This window comes from Echinops telfairi, unplaced genomic scaffold, assembly GCF_000313985.2.
Source record: "Echinops telfairi isolate 266 unplaced genomic scaffold, ASM31398v2 ScPeMD7_12;HRSCAF=54, whole genome shotgun sequence".
Lineage (NCBI taxonomy): Eukaryota > Metazoa > Chordata > Mammalia > Afrosoricida > Tenrecidae > Echinops > Echinops telfairi.
Window position 1 is genome coordinate 8,069,487 of NW_022103909.1, and position 16,763 is coordinate 8,086,249.

Sequence of the window (16,763 nt, forward strand, 5' to 3'; positions counted from 1 at the left end):
ATCAGACCAATTCAAGCCGTTTTTAGCCTCTTTATAAAAAATTTCTATAAAAGCTATCTGATAATCACATTTGGTGCTTTAGTATGTATTAATAATGATATCTTTGAACCTTATTATGGTAGCTTTACAAATGTTTTAAATTAGCAATTCACTAAATTTTTTTTTTACTTAGACTTCTTTTAATGCTTTGCTAAACTGTTATTTGTGAGGTCAAAAATGGATAGTATCACTTCTCAGTAGCCATAGCCAAAATATTTTGTCTATTACAGGAAGATTATTTTCTTAACCTATGCCTTCCTTTGGTAAGGACAACTCATTTTTAGAAATTTTTCTGATGATTGAGCTATAGTAGAAGGAAAATCACAATTTTCCTAGTGTTTAGATCAGGGGTCCTCAAACTTTTTAAACAGGGGTCCAATTCACTGTCCCTCACACCTGTTGGAGGGCCAGACTATAGTTTAAAAAAAAAACAAAAACTATGAACAAACTCCTATACACACTGCACATATCTTATTTTGAAGTAAAAAAACAAACAGGCAAAAACACCTGGCGGGCCGGATAAATGTCCTTGGCGCCTGCATGTGGCCCATGGGCCGTAGTTTGAGGACCCCTGGTTTAGATTATCTTTAGAAAATACAAGTGTGTATAGGTAATGATAATATGTAACAATGGTTTTCAGGCTACTACCTTTTTTTCATGATGATAATGGAATCTTCAAATGAAATGTTCAACAAATTCATGGCTTTTGTGCTTAAAAACAATGGAATCTAACACAGAACCTTATTATTTGAAGCAGATCCAAATGGAATAGATCAGTTTTTATGAGTTTGAAAATTATTTAGACTACCATTTTTAGCTAATGTCAACAGGAAAAAAATTAATAAAATGAGATGTCATGATTCCAGAGTTTCTGAAAGATTTAATGTATCTGATGTAGAATAAATTTCTAGAACATGGTGTGTTTCTTTGCATATAGTGTTGTAAATTAGAGCAAAATGATGAAATGGTTTAATGTTTTTATATAGTGATAGTTGAAAATTCTAGTTAAAAAACATTAAGAAGTTCTGGCTATCGTGATGTTTCAGATGATCTTTTTTTTTAATGGACGAAGCTTTTTTCTTGTTAGTCAGTTAGGCTAGTTTAAGTTTAGAGACCTTACAAAATGATAAGTGTGTGCCACAGATCTTTGAAGTGCTTTATATTTATTAACAGTTAATTTTCATGAAAAATTATTGTTACCTTCATTTCACAGAGAAAATATGTAACTTGTTCAAGTTTACACAAGGACATACACATTTGAAACTAGGCTTTATATATAGAGCCTCTACCTATATATACCTTTCTTAATACTTTTTAGAAAACAAGTTTTTGTTTATGTCTGTTTTACCTATTTCCGAATGTTTAAATTCATATTTAAGTAGAGGTCAGAAATTTTTTTTGCACTTTGCAAATAGTAAAAATTTTGAGTTCATACTTTCCAATAATCTCATCAGTTACAAATGCAGTATTACTAAAAGCTTGAGTCTAAGAAATTTCGTAAGTCCATGCTAAGAACATAAAAAAGTAACCACAAATAGTGACAGTGTTGAATTCTTTGAACTAGAATTGCTATTTGCAGTGCTTTATTAAAAAGACACGTTGACAGCTTTGTTGCTACTTAAAACAAAGCTTCTTAAGATCAGGCTTTCTGTAGGGAAAATAATAGGATGTTAAATCCATATTACTTGGAAGTAAGCTAAAGTGGTTTCTACCAATCTGAACTCATTTACTGTGGTAAGGTCACATATCCTATTTCAGCTGTAGTAAAGCACTTTTCTATCTAGGCCTACTTATTTAGAAAGTGAAAAATCACATTTTAACAGAGTAGTAGAAATTAACCAAGTTTATATTTTGGCGACACCCTAACTGAATTTTGTGAATATGAATATCTTCTCAAGGGCTATATGTTGTCTGTGTTTGATGATCTTGAATGTGTAACAAAGCCTAGAAAGAAAAAAAAAGCTTTTTTTTTCCCTTTTTAATAGATGATTTTCATTCAGACAATTTAATATGGAGGTCTAAATCATAAAGAACTTTAAAGCTAATTCTATTTTAAATTAAATTTTGTTGTTGAGAATGTATACAAATAGAAGGAACACCAACTCAACAATTTTTACATGTACAATTAAGTGACGTTGATTACATTCTGATAGGTCAGGGTTGAACTGTCCTGGGAGCACTAAGAAGTAAAGTTATTTACCTTGATCCTATTTAAAGGTTGTTACTGTAAGAGTAAAGCAAAGATTTATAATCCTTTATTTTATTCATTTTCAAATCCTAACATTTTGTCTCAGAAAAAGACTTTTTACTTCACAGAGAAAAATGCCATGCAATATTATTTGATAGCAGTGAACTGCTGTGTTGTGATCTTTTAGGTTACTGGTATTAAATTGTTAAAATCATGTTTCACCTTTGGAACCATAGTTGTTAATATCACCTTTTGAGATTTTATTCATAGGCTGGAGAGTCTTACTCCTACTCTAGTAGAAGCCTATCCCATCTTGTTACTGAAATAACGTGAGCCCACTAGCTGCTGTTGGGTCCATTCCAGCTCCTAGTGACTGAGCAGGACAGAGTAGAACTCTGCCACATGGGGTTTCTAGACAAAATCTTTGGAAAGCTGACTGCCACATTCTCTCCCACGTGGGTTTGAACTACTGACCTTTTACTTGGTAATTGATCACTTTAACCACTACACCACCAAGGCATCTTAGATAATATAAGTTCATTCTTATAAATATAGTAAATAACATCATTAAAAAACTTATTTAGAGTTGATACTTATTTATTGGGTGTGAATAACAAGTATGCCTGTGGAGCATACAGGGAGATCTGGATGACGGGGAAGTATGGGAGAGATTTTTTATTTTCTCCATATGTTAGAAAGGTTTTATCATTGGTACATATTGCCTATGCAAAATAATTAATTGGGGGAGAGTGGTGGATATTAAGTCAAAGAATAATAAGATCTATAGGGAGCCCATCCAACCCATTCCTTTTACAGGTAACTTAGAATTTTCCAGATTTAGTATAACAGCTACCTTTCCATCCCAGAGCTGCTGATTTCAGGCTAGCATGCCTTTCATTGTACCAGCTACTGAGTTGGTAAGCAACTCTTAATGATGGTAACATCGTATTTCTCTTATTCATCATTGTATTCTAATTATCTACATGCAGTGGGCACTTATATGTTTGAGTAAATTGAGACATTAAAATTTTTTCTTGTTGTGCGACATAATAAATTAGGCTAGATAAAATATTCCATCTCCTTTATCTTTGTGGGTGCGTTGTTTTCTATAAGAAACTTAATGTAAATATGTTAACTTTAATCTCGTCTTAAAGAAATTTTAAAAGTTACAATTGTTCATTCTTTTTCAGACATTAGCATCATGTCCTATTGATCGAAAACCTTTTCAAGCAGTGTTTAAATTCAGTGCACTGGGAGGTTGTATTAAGGTAAGGCTTAGATTGTATTTTGCAACATAAATTGTACAAATTCAATTGAGATCGTTTTGCTTTGATAGATTTCTAGTTTGAATATAGTTGAAGTTTGCTCAACTCTAGGCTTATGTGAGTATTAGTCTTCCTCAGCTTGACAAGTTTAGATCTTTTAACAAGGATATGTTATACCTTGTCCCCTAAAGAGAATATTTATAGTAATTAAATTAGTTACCTTATATCTCACAATATATATTAGATTTCTGATGCTATCAAAGAAGTTTCATCTTAATTATAGAATGCATAGATCTGAGAATTTTAGGATTTCCTATAATTTGAAAATGTGTGGGCTAGTTAAAAAGTTTTGCTACTAGGGTTCCATTTCAAACATACATCGGTTATTCCAAATAATGGATATTTAAACACATCTCGGTGGATCACAATGTAAACAGCGATAAATGGTTCACTGCAGGCAAGTTCTCTCAGTAGTACAACTTGTGTTAGTCTTATTATAGAGCCTATCCATAAAGTAGCTTCCATGGAGATCTGCTGGGGCAATAAAATTCAGTGCAGAGGGGTCAGCTCAGAAAGTTGTGGCACCTATATCCTGGTATTTCTAAGGGTGGTGTAGTTTGTTACATGTTCAGCTGCTAACCACCACGTCAGCAGTTTGAAACTACCAGCGACACCATTGGGGAAAGATGCAACAGTCTGCTTGGTTCAGAGTTTACAGCCTCAGAAACCGACAGGGGCAGTTACACTCAGTCCTACAGGGTCACTATGAGTCAGCATTGACTCCGTGGCAGTTAGTTGTTTGTTTTTTTTTGATTTTTTAATCTCAAAGAATGCAGAACCATCACAGGTGCTTATTATGAGGGAATTTGAAGAAAATTAAATACTGCATTATTGAGAAAAGGCCAGGGAAGTTGCATTGAGGAATTTTTTTCCCCTTGTGACAGTGCACATGCTCATTCATCAAGGGAAGCAGGGGTTGCCCTAAGAGATTTTCATTGGGAAATCTTACTCTACCCACCCTACATCCGTGATCTTGCCACTATAGCAATAAGAGATCATTTCAAAGAGACACTATTTGAGTGGCTTCAGGATGCCCAAGTAGCCATTCTGATGTGTTAGAAGTCAGAGAGTTCAGGGTTCTTTCCGGAGGGACTAGGGAGATGAAAATAGCACCTTCACTAGAGACACAGATGAGAGGGTATGTTGGGAAATGGTAGCTTCACATTTTGAGATTTTTGTTAACTAAAGGTTTCTGTGATTTTGCAACCGTCCCTTTTGACTGAAGCTGGTAATTTACTAATTAATTGCCTAGTACTTGGAATACTTTCCTTCACTACAGCAATGTTTGAAATCGATTAAATGACCAAACCGTACAGAAACGTAAGTGTAAAGTACCTGAACATTATGTTTTTATGAAAACAACATAAAACCTTTTACAACAATACAAAAAGAACTACACACCTGAACTCCTCCAGGTCTAATACTCAGAAATCATATTGACTACATCTGTGGGAAAAGATGCTGGAGACACTATCAGCAGCTAAAACCAGACCAAGGGCTGACTATGAAACCAGACCATCAACTGATCCTATGATCAGGTTAAAACTCTTTAAAAACGAAAAACCCAAAGTCACTACCGTCAAGTCGATGCCAACTCAGCGACCCTATAGAACAAAATGGAACTACTCCATTGAGTTTCCGAGACTCTTGACTATTTACAGCAGTAGAAAGCCCCATCTATCTCCCAAGTTCAAATTAAAGCTGAAAAAAGTAAAACAAATTCACAAGAGCTAAAACACAGCCTTGAGTATATACCAATCACATTTTGAGAACATTTCAAGAACAGATTTAACTATCGAACACTAATGACAGGCAACCTGATACCCTGTGGAAGGGCATCAAGAACATCATTCATGAAAATTGTAAAGGCCATTATAAAGATAGGAAAGAAAGAAAAGACCAAAGTGGATGTCAGACGAGACTCTGAAACTTGCTCTTAATCGTGGAGTAGTTAGAGCAAATGGAAGAAAGGATTAAGTGAAAGAGCTGACTAGAAAATTTTAAAGGGCAGCTCTAGAAGACAAAGTCAAATACTACAATGAAATGTACAGAGAACTAGAATCAGAAAACCAAAATAGAATATGCTCAACACAAATGGAACTGAAAGAATTCAAGAAAAAAGTCAAGCCTTGAATTGCAATCTTGAAAGATTTTGAGAGAAATGGCAAACGATGTAGGAAGCATCAAAAGAAGATGGAAAGAATATAGTTAACTCTACCAAAAAGGAGTAGTCGACATCCCACCATTTCAGGAACCAACGGTGCTGAAAAGAAGCTCAAGCTGCACTGAAAACATTAGCTAAAAACAAGCCTTCAGGAATTGATGGACTATCAAGTGAAATGTTTCAGCCAGCTGATGAAGCACTCCAAGCACTCACTGGTCTATGGCCTCCTGACTGGAAGAGATCCTTATCTGTACCCATTCCAAAGAACGGTGACCCGAGAGAATGTTCAAACTATAAAGCAATATCACAGATAACACATGCAAGTAATATTTTGCTGAAGATCATCCAATAGTACTTTGAGTACATTGGGGCAGTACATTGAGTCGCTGCCAGAGGTTCAGGCCAGGTTCAGAAGAGGACGTAGAACAAGTGATATCATTGATGGTGTCAGATGGAGCTTGGTTCATAGTGGAAAATATCAGAAAGCTGTTTGTATGTGTTTTATTGGCTATGCAAAGGTATTTGACAGTGTGGGTCCTAACAAACTATAGTTTGGAAAGAATGGGTATCCAATAACACTACACTGTGCTCATGCAGAATTACAAGGATCAAGAGGCAGTTGTGAGAACAGAACAAGGGGATGCTATATGGTTTAAAATCAGCAAAGGTATGCACCAGGTTTGTATCCTCTCATCGTACTTGTTCAGTCCGTATGCTAAACAAAACCTCAGATTATATGAAGAAGAATGTGTCACCAGTATTGGAGGAAGGCTTATTAAAGACCCGAGATAAACAGGTGACACAACCTTGCTTGCTGAAAGAGATGAGGAGCTGAAGCACTTGCTGCTAAAGATCAAGGATTGCAGCTTTTAGTGTGGATTATGGCTCAATGTAAAGGCCATAATCCTCATAACTAGACCAATAGGTACCAGCGTGATAGAGGAAAAAAATGAAGTTGTCAAGAGTTTTTCATCTCACTTAGATCCACAGTCAATGCTCATGGAAACAGCAGTCGAAATTAAAAGACATGTTGTATTAGGTAAATCTGCTGCACAAAACCTCTTTAGAGTATTGAAAAGCAAGGATGTTCCTTTGAGGACTAATGTGTGCCTGACCCATGCCATGGTATTTTCAGTTGCCTCATATGCTTGTGAAAGTTGGGCATTGAATAAGGAAGACCAAAGAAGAACTGATGCATTTAAATTGTGGTGCTGGCAAAGAATATTGACAATACCATGGACTGCGCAAAGGACAAAAGAAGAAGTACGACCAGAGTGCTCCTTGGAGACCAGGGTGGCGAGACTTCATTTTACACACTCTGGGTATGTTGCCAAGAGAGACCCGTCCCTAGAGGACATCATGTTATGTAAAGTAGAGGAGCAGCAAAGGAGAGGAAGGCCTTCAAGGAGATGGATTGACGTGGTGGCTGCAAAATTGGCTCAAGCACAGGAACAATTGTAAGGATGGCACAGGCAGGGCAGTATTTTTCTGTTGTGCATAAGGTCATAGTGGGTTGAAACTGACTTGATGGCACCTAACAAAAATATGAAAAACCTGATTGTGAGACCATTAGACCAGTAAAATCAAATATAAAAATGTGCTTAAAGGCTGGTCCTTGAAGGATATTGTGGTTATTTGACGAATGACAGAAGGTTATATTGGAGCTCTCGAAGAAGGCATTTCTTCAGACCTTTACTACTGTGTGAGCAGATGGCCTGCTGGCAAGCGGGTAAGCATTAGGCTGCTAACCAGAGGTTTGGCAGTTCAAATTTACCTACCACTTAGTGTTAAAGTGTGATGTGTAGTTTGTTACTGTAAAGATTTACAATTAAAAAAAAAAAAGACAGTCATAGAAAACCCTCTGGTGCAGAAAGGAAGCCCTAACTGCAGAAAGGAAAGGAGAACTGGTTAAGTCCAGTGTGTGAAAAGGTAATGTCTGGTATCACTAACGAGTCATGAATAATAAATAGCTAGAAATGAGAATACCCAATATAGACACACAAGATGGATTAAAAAGTTTTGTGGAAATTCTCCATTACGTTTTTATTTCGTTTCTTACCATGAACTTTTGTAGCCACCACATACGTAAGGCCATTGATGGGAGAAGCCAACCATTCCCCGGTAGTACTATTACGGAGTTCAGGTCAGCTTTCTGTCTCTGAATAAGGAAGCAGGTGGAATCACAATGCCACTACATTAATTCTCGGTGTAGGTTTTTATACTTTACTTTGATATGTTTTTAATAAGGAATACACCAGACACCAATTCAAGTAAAGTAACATGGAGTGATTTGCCCTTTATTTTTCGTTATATGGGAAATGTACATTAATTGTGTAACTTGGAGTAAAATTAATGACATCACATGTAAGTGTGTGACACACTCATTAGAACTCTGCCATCAAGTCGATGTCCATACCTCTAGTGACCCTATAAGACAAGGTAGAACTGCCCCTGTGAGTTTCAGAGAGTAGAAAGCCCTTTTTCCCTAAGAGCCTCTGGTGGTTTCGAACTGCAGGCCTTGTGGTTAGCAGCCCAACGAGTGACCAAGTCAACATTAAAATCAAACCAAAACACCAAATTCACTGCCATCAATTCAATGCTGACACATAGGAACCCCTCTGGGGGTTTCCGAGACTATAACTGTATATGGGAGTAGAAAGCCCTTTCTCCCTTGGAGTAGCTGGTGGTTTCAAACTGACTACCATTCAGATCGCAGCCCAAAGCATAGCCACACCACCACCAAGAAAGACTCCTAGTCAACAATAAAGTATGGCTTAATTGAACAGTGTACTCTTATTTCTCCAGATTATCTGTTGTAAAAGATTTGTGAACTAGCTCCTAAAGATAGTTTCCTGGGAAACTTTTTCATCTGTAAAAACATACCTCACGTTAATACTTTATTTTTAACAGTGTTACTGGCAATAAATCCACATATCACACAATTCAATGGTTCAGTCATATCAAGAAGAGTTATACAATCATTACCACAATCAATTTTAGAACCCCATCCCCCATGGATAAATCACTTTTAAAATGAGTTGTGTAATCACCATTAGTTCTAGTGTTCCCTCCCCACTACCATTATCTTCCTTTATCTTAATCTCTTTTGAATCTGTTCTTCTCCCCCTTAAATCTAAGCTTCTTGAATGAGACATCTATTCTTTCTTGCTCACTCTGTTGTCTCACCTCTCATTCACTTTTCAGTTTCCATTAAGCATTCATCTTCACTTTAAGGAGCCCTGTTGGTATAGTTGCTACTCATTGGACTGCTAATCATAGTCAGCAGTTTGACCACCCCCACGCCCCCAAGCTCAGGAGAAAGATGAGGCTGCCTGCTCCTAGAAAGATTTACAGCTTCTGAAACCCTGGGGAGCCATTCCAGTCTACTCTGTAGAGTCGCTACGAGCTGGAGTCACTTTGACGGCAGTGGTTTTAGGTATCCATCGTTTTACTGTACAATAAACTGCTGAGATTTTTGTTCTGACTACCAAGCCCCACGGTTTATTTTTAGCATGTAATATTGTTGACTACCCTCTACTTCCATTGGCTCCCAGGACATCTGTCTTGCGGTTAATAAGTGTGTGTGTGTGTTTGTTTTTGCATAACCTGTTTTGCCATTTCCTAACTTTTTCTAAATCACTGGAGCTCTTCATGGAATCTTTCTTCCATTAAATTCTCTTAGCATACTCTCTCCCCATATTTGGATGGTTTCTGAAACTCTGTCACTAGTCCTGACCTCTTTCCCTGAGAACCAGGCCTATATTTCCTTCTGTTTACTGCATATTTCTGTTTAGAATACCACACCAAATGAAAGCCATTGCCATTGCATTGAAATGGACAAATTAAAAATCACCTCACACTCTTTTCTTTCCCTTTTCTAAGCCCCAGTGGTTAATAGTACCACTTTTTCTATCACCCAGATCAGAAAGTTCTGCCTCCTTCTGCTCCTTGTCTTTTTCATTTGTTCCTTTCCATCTCTCTGGCCTCTTTGTAGGCATGAATGTTGTATGTAAGCCAATGCTTCCTAAAAGAAGTATACCTCACACCACTATGTAGTTTTTAAAGATTTGTATGTCTTTAACAACTAAAGAGAGGCATGAAATGTAAATTTAATAATATTTGTTATTTGATGTCATCGAATCCATTCCAACATGTAATGCATATTTTTTATAATTATTGAGATATTTTTTTAATTTTGAGATTTTTACCCTTTTTTGGTACTGTTTTTTTTTTTTTTTTTAACAAACCCCTGTATCGAGGGCTGACTTTCAATAGATCGCAGCGAGGGGGTACTGTCTTTTAAATCTAGTGTATTTATTATATTTACTCTCACTCACTGCCATTGAGGTGATGCCAACTTATTTAGAGAACCTATTGGATAGGGTAGAACTGCCCCTGTGAGTTGTCAGTACTTATAATTCTTTACAGAAGTAGAAAGCCCTGTCTTTTTTCCTTGAGTGGCTGGTGGTTTTGAACTGCTGACCTTGCAGTTAGCAGCCCAGCTAGTAACCACTGTGCCACCACGGCATACAGCACATCTAAATTCAGATGCCCAACATTTCAAGTGCTCAGTAGCTATGTTTAGCTAGTGACTCATCTTGGATATTACAGGTCTAGTGTATTTAGGAGTTTTCTTTTTTGTTTCTTAGCTTTTGTAATCTCTTATCTTATTCATTCTCTATATCCCTGCCAAAGTTAACTTCTTAAAAATCAAATTTTATTATCGCATTCATTTTCAAGAAACTTTTATATAGTCTATTATGCCTGTAATACTATTTGCTTATTCAAGACCTTTTACTCATAGGGACCCTATAGAAAAGAGGAGAATTGCTCCCTGGGGTTTACGAGGCTGTCAGTCTTTACCGGAAGAGATAGCCTCATCTTTCTCCCCAGGAGCAGCTGGTGAGTTAGAACTGCTTACCTTACCATTACAATCCAATATGCAACCTACTGCACCACTGCAGAATTGACTCAGTGGCAATTAGAAGATGATTTGCATCTGGTCATAATATATTTAATCAGCCTCGTATTCCATTAGCTTTTACTTCCCTTTCTATATCAGCTTCTTACTGTTCTCCAATCTATGAGGTTATTTCATAATTGTGTTTTCTTTTCTCCATCTGGAATAATTTTTTTCCCTTAGATTCTGACCCATTCATTACAGTCAACTTTTAAATGACCTACTCACTGGGATCTTCTCCGACTTTTGGAGATTCAAGTTAGCTTCCCAGCTCTGCATGTAGGTGGAATAAGTCATACACATTTATTATATTTAAATGCCTCTCTCACTATCTTGATGAGCTTAGCATCCTGACAGACTTACAGTTTAGCATGCTTGAATGAATAAAATATATGTATTTAGGCTACTCTTTTATTCAGACAGCTTTAATATTTTATCATTTCCAGAGGGGTTTAAAAATGTAACCATTGTGATACTGAATTCAAGCTCTATATATTGATTTTCTTTCATTACAGGTTCAAATACAAAGACAGTCAGAAAAAACAAAAGACAAGAAAAATGAAAGTTTTTTTAAGAAACAGCTATCCTGTCACGAAAGTTCTAAGAACTGCATAAGGTTAGTGATGAAATTTGGAAGTGGAATTTAAATTAATAGGACAAAAAGTTAGTAGGGAAACATTATTACCTTTTTTTTCCCTTATGAAGTAGGGTTTAAATGTACCATATATACTCGTGTATAAGCCGGGTTTTTCAGCACATTTTTAAATGCAGTTTTTGTGGTAAAAGTGGTGCTTTGGCTGATACCTGGGTCAGCTTAAACTCAAGTATACACAGTATTTATTTGAAACCATACCCTTTGATCATTTTAAGGAGTAGGATTAATTTGAACTCTCCTCTATGGTGAATAATTTGTTTTGTTTTGTTTAGACTTAACAATTTTGTGACATAAAATAAAATGTTCAGCCCTATAAATTTATGATACCAACTTCTAAAACTTACTCATTTTACACTGATATCAGAAGCAAGTAACAATTAATGGATAAGCAGGAGTATTCGTGCTACACGTTGAGTAACACTGGACTAGTTATTTGTGGAATAAAAATAGTAACTAATGAGCATTGCATTCTTTGTGAGACTGTTGTAATTGAAACTACTATTACTGCCCACATTTTAATGCTTTGTGCTATAGCAGGAACTCTACCTACTGTAACCAGTGATTGAACAATGTGTAACATGTTTAGACGTGCATATTTTAACTGCTGTTGTTAAAACCATTGCCCTTGCCTTGAACTGCAGTCTTTACTACTTACTTAAACAGTAATTTAAAATATGTGTTGAACTGAATTGAATGTTACTATAGACAGTTCCCAGATTTTCTGTGAGATCAGTTCCTGTGTCTTTAAGAATTTGCAGGTAAGTAGGAGCAGGTGCTAGTGGTTTTTTGGTTGTTTTGTTTTTAACTCTTTTAGTACAAGAAAATGGTCAAGCTTTTCAGTGATTAAAAAGTTGCACATGCAGCAAGTGAAAATGATTATTTGCAAGTGAAGCTTGGTTCAATTGTTTTTTAGTGAGAGCAAATTTATATAAAATGGATTTTGAACCAAAACAGCTCTGCCATACTCAAAAACAGTGCCCTTAAATATGTGTGGCTCTCCATGGTGCTGCCAAGAATCTAGTTTCAAGCAGCAGGCTCTTGAGAGAGCTTACTTGGTCTTTCCGAGTCTTCACATCCAGACTCTGACCCTTCATTCTTCATCTTTCAGTTACCATGACCGATCACTTAAATTTCAAAAATTCATCTATGTTCTTGTGTCACTTCTTGGCCTATGACAAAATTGATTCCTATCAGTTTGGTGCTCTGAGTAAGGGACCAGTGAGAGTTGTTCCCAAGTCAGGTGTGTAGAATCCAGGGACTGCCTGTAGAGCACTGGAAATTAATTTACTAATGCTTTAAAAATAACTTATTCTAAACATTTAAAATATAAGCTTATTTTGACTTGAAGTATATGTAAAGCTGTCTAAAAGTTGTCGTTTCAGTTCAATATATTGTCAGTTTTATAATTATTGTCAGTATAATCACTAGGGGTTTTTATGAGAATAATTTCTGAAGATAGTAACTTTTATAAATTATTAAAATAGTTGACAATAGCCCTTCAAATTGGTTGAATCTTGTCACTAATAGAGAGCATTGTAGCTCCTAAGATTTTCAATTTTAGGGAATTAGAGACTTCTGAGAAGGTGAAGAAAACTGCAGACCCCTTTTGTCCCTCCCCCAAACATATTTATACATGCAAAGTTTTGCATGATTTCAAGGAATTCATGGAACATCCATTTCCCAAGAGCCCACCATGAATACCAAAGTTAGTCAGAACTGGTTAGAGTAAGTATTAATAAAATCCTGTTATAACTATTTCTTAGTTGTCTTTGGTTTTCCATTTTTGTGTACATAGTGAATACTCGACATAATTTCCCAAGTATAGAGAAGAAATTTCTTGCTAAGCAATTTTATTTTCTCTGAATTAACCAATTCTCTTGACTCTTGCTGTGAGTATACTGATCATTACTGGATGACCTTTAAGACTTTTATTTGGGTCTGACAAAACTAAATTGATCCACATGTTTTAACCATTTTTCTCAAGGACGTGTAAGGAAATCTTTGAGTCAGAATAAAAGCTTACTTTTGCCTACCCAGTGAGACCTAAGTGATTTCTTCTAAAGTGAAAAATTCTCTGTCAGCTATTGGATATTTACAGTATACTCTTCTTAGAGTCTTTCCAATGTTTTTAACATTTCCCATCATTCACTCTGTTTACTGCATATATCTGGTCTCAGCATACAGCCATGTTTCACTTCATTTTGCCTATGTCTTTTAACGTATTAAAACTGTTACACAACCCCTTTCTGATACTTCCTACCAGTTCTGGGGAATGGGGATGAAGATGGTCTTTTATTTCTTGATAGCGGACTGTAATTTTAACTTGTTGAGTTTCAAGGGGCCAATAGCCATGCTTTCTATGTTCTCACTGTCTAATAGCCCTGTCAGAGAAAGTAGTATGTGCTCACCTCTCTTCTATATAGCTCAGTAGCTAGCCAGGCATGATCAACCAATAAGATTATTGTTTTAAAGATAAATATATATATAAAAGCTAACTATACATTAAACTTTGTAGCTTGGCTTTCTGTTAGATTGTAATCTTCTATGAGAATGTTACTTAAATCATTTGTCAGTCTCAATTTACAAAATTAATGCATAGTAGGTTTCTATGATAATGGGGTGAATTAAAAATAAAAATGGCAATTGTCTCTTAATTCTTCTACCTTTTTAATTGATGCTTACAGACAAAAGGCTATCGTAACAGAAGCTCTATTAAGTGCAAAATTTTATGACTTGAAGATGTTATACAGTAAGTGACTTTTTGCTTGATTTCTACCTTTTTAATATGTTTTAATTTAATACTTATGCCAGAGCTTTCATTAATGATATTTTTGTTTGGAAAATAGTTTAGTAGAACTCTACTGTGCTCTCTTTATTGAATTAATGTCTATGTACATTTTGCTTTCACGGAGTTATTAATACTGTTCTCTGCCCTTTTTGTGTGTTTATACTTGGCTCAGAGAGGAGCAGGGAAAGTATGTATGTATGTAATGAAGGAAAAAATGGTTTTCTGGTGGAATTGCTTGGCATTAGGAAAATCCAGTATAGTTTTACTTCATTCACTTGTGTAGAAACCCTTAGGGTAAATGAGATAAATTACCTTATGGGACACTAATTTTAAGTAATAGCAGGATATGTCTATGACACTTAATTTGTAATTCCCAAATGCAGTCATGGTTTGGCTTCTAGCCACATTTCTTTGAACACTTTTCTTAGAAATGAAACCTCTTACTGACATTAGCAGTTAAATATTTCTATCTTTTGTTCTTGTGTGACACACAATTCTATAATGCAGAAAGACTTTGCAACAGGGCTGGTGAGGGGTGAGGGACAGGCAGGGGAGGTGCCATTTTGCTTTGTGACCCCCTCATGGACATTCAGGCTGTTTACCGACTGTGCTTCAAATTAGCTGTTGTAAGTGTTGAGCATTTATTTTCAAAATTGGTTATAATCCATCACTTTTATGTCAGTTTGTCATGCTCTGCTGACTTACATGTTGTTATGATGCTGTAAGCTGTGTCACTGAGATATTTTAAATACCAGCAGGATTATCCATGGTGATCCAGTTGCTAGGGAGTTTCCAGACTAAGAACAGGCTATGAAGAAGGAATAGGCTGTCCACATTTTAAAGGTTAGCCTCTGAAAAACTTAGGAATAACAGCAAAACATTGTCAGATAATGGTGCCAGAAAATTAGCCCCTCAAGTCAAAAGGCACTCAAAATACAACTCAGGAAGATCTGCTGTGTTAGACAGGATTCTCTAGAGAGATAAAACCAAATTGCTGATAATTCAATATATTTATTTATAAAGCTAATTAGATATATAACAGGAAATGAACTTAAATCATATACAGATAAATATATAATACAAGAAAGAAACAGTTAAATTATAAAGCGCTACAAATGGCTCAATTCAACTCACTGCCGTGAGACAGTTGTGAGAGACTAGCAGTCCTTCCAGTCTAGTCTGCTGCCAGATCTTCCTCTATTTATAGAGAGAGCTAGGCTATGTCAGCACAGCAGCCAATCAGAAGGCAGGTCACCAACTGCCAGTCCCCAGCTCCAGCGATCTCTTAAAAGGACCTCAACTTACAGCGACACAGTCCACAGGCTAGGCGTCCCACAGGTAGTGTAGCCTTTAAATTGAGGCAAAGGACAAGCAAGGCAGCCACACACTGGTCCGATGATCAAAGAGCAGGAGACAAGAAAGGCGAGACTCACCAAGCCATTTATCTCTCTGCCCTTCAGTTAATCCCACTTGTGTTTATCGGCCAGGCTGGCACAATAAACTATCTCATCTGCCATCTCAAAGTAGAGTTGGCCATAGTCCATGGATGGAGTCCAGTTCTGGGGAACCTTCATTTGCTGATGTGGCGTGACTCAAATGAGAAGAAACAAAAAAAAATCCAGGGTGAAACGCTAAGGGTATGCAACAGAGCAGCAAGGGGACCACCAAAGCAATGAAGTCCCCAGGGAAGACCAAAATTAGATTTGAGGGCCAGGGCTTGGCACCCCATCAGACTGGACTGGAAAACACTCCTAAAGGTCAACAAACAGACCTTGAACTATTAAAAAAAAAAAAAAGAGTAGACTCTAAACCTTGCAATTGTATGTAAAGGAAGCTAAAGCACATGAAAGAATTGATGAGATAAAAAAGCTGAACAGAAATTCCAAAGGGCAGCCCAAGAAGACAAAGTATTATAATGAAATGTGCAACCGTCTACAGTTAAAAAATGAGAAAGTGAGAATACACTCAACATATCTTAAGCTGAAAATACTGAATAAAAAGCCTTGAGTTGTGCTATTGATGGATTCAATAGCATGGCCCAAAGCATGTGAGAAGCAGCAAAAGAAGCAGAAAAGAATACACAGTCGCTGTATCAAAAAGATTTTGTTGGCACACAACCATTTCAAGAGGTAGCACATGCTAAAAAACCAGTGGTACTCAATGGAGAAGTCTAAGCTGCATCAAGGCATTAAATACAAGTCTCTAGGAATTGACAATACCAATTGAAATGTTTTAACAAGTTGGTGAATAACTAACTGGAAGCACTCATATGTCTATGCCCAAAACTTGGAAGCTAGCTTACCTGGCCAGTGGACTGGAAGAGATCCATATTTATGTACATTCCAATCAAAAGTGACCCAACAGAATGTTGAAATTATCTAACATTTTCATTAAAATGACATGCAAGTAAAATTTTGCTGAAGATCAGCAGTGGTGCATTAACAGGTAACTGCCAGAAATTCAGGAAGATTCAGAAGAGGACTTGGCACAAGGTAGGTTTTTCATTGTTTATATCAGATGGATCTTGGTTGAAAGAGAGTATCAGAAAGACATTAACTTAATGTAGCGGTTCTCAACCTGTGGGTTGCAACCCCTTTGGGGATTGAACGACCCTTTCACAGGGGTTATCTGATTCATAACAGTA

The 16,763-nt window shown here is 36.5% G+C and overlaps 1 protein-coding gene across 3 annotated transcripts in view; it reads left to right on the forward strand.

The window, feature by feature from the left end:
• The window catches only part of SCAF11 (SR-related CTD associated factor 11), a 59,170-nt gene that overhangs the window by 15,911 nt on the left and 26,496 nt on the right, over positions 1–16,763 (forward strand). For all 3 annotated transcript variants that reach the window (XM_045287243.1, XM_045287244.1, XM_045287245.1), the window contains exons 3-5: positions 3,418–3,495; positions 11,192–11,292; positions 14,016–14,080. In XM_045287243.1, coding sequence (XP_045143178.1) covers positions 3,418–3,495; positions 11,192–11,292; positions 14,016–14,080 — 244 coding nt within the window. The remainder of the gene's footprint in view (positions 1–3,417; positions 3,496–11,191; positions 11,293–14,015; positions 14,081–16,763) is intronic.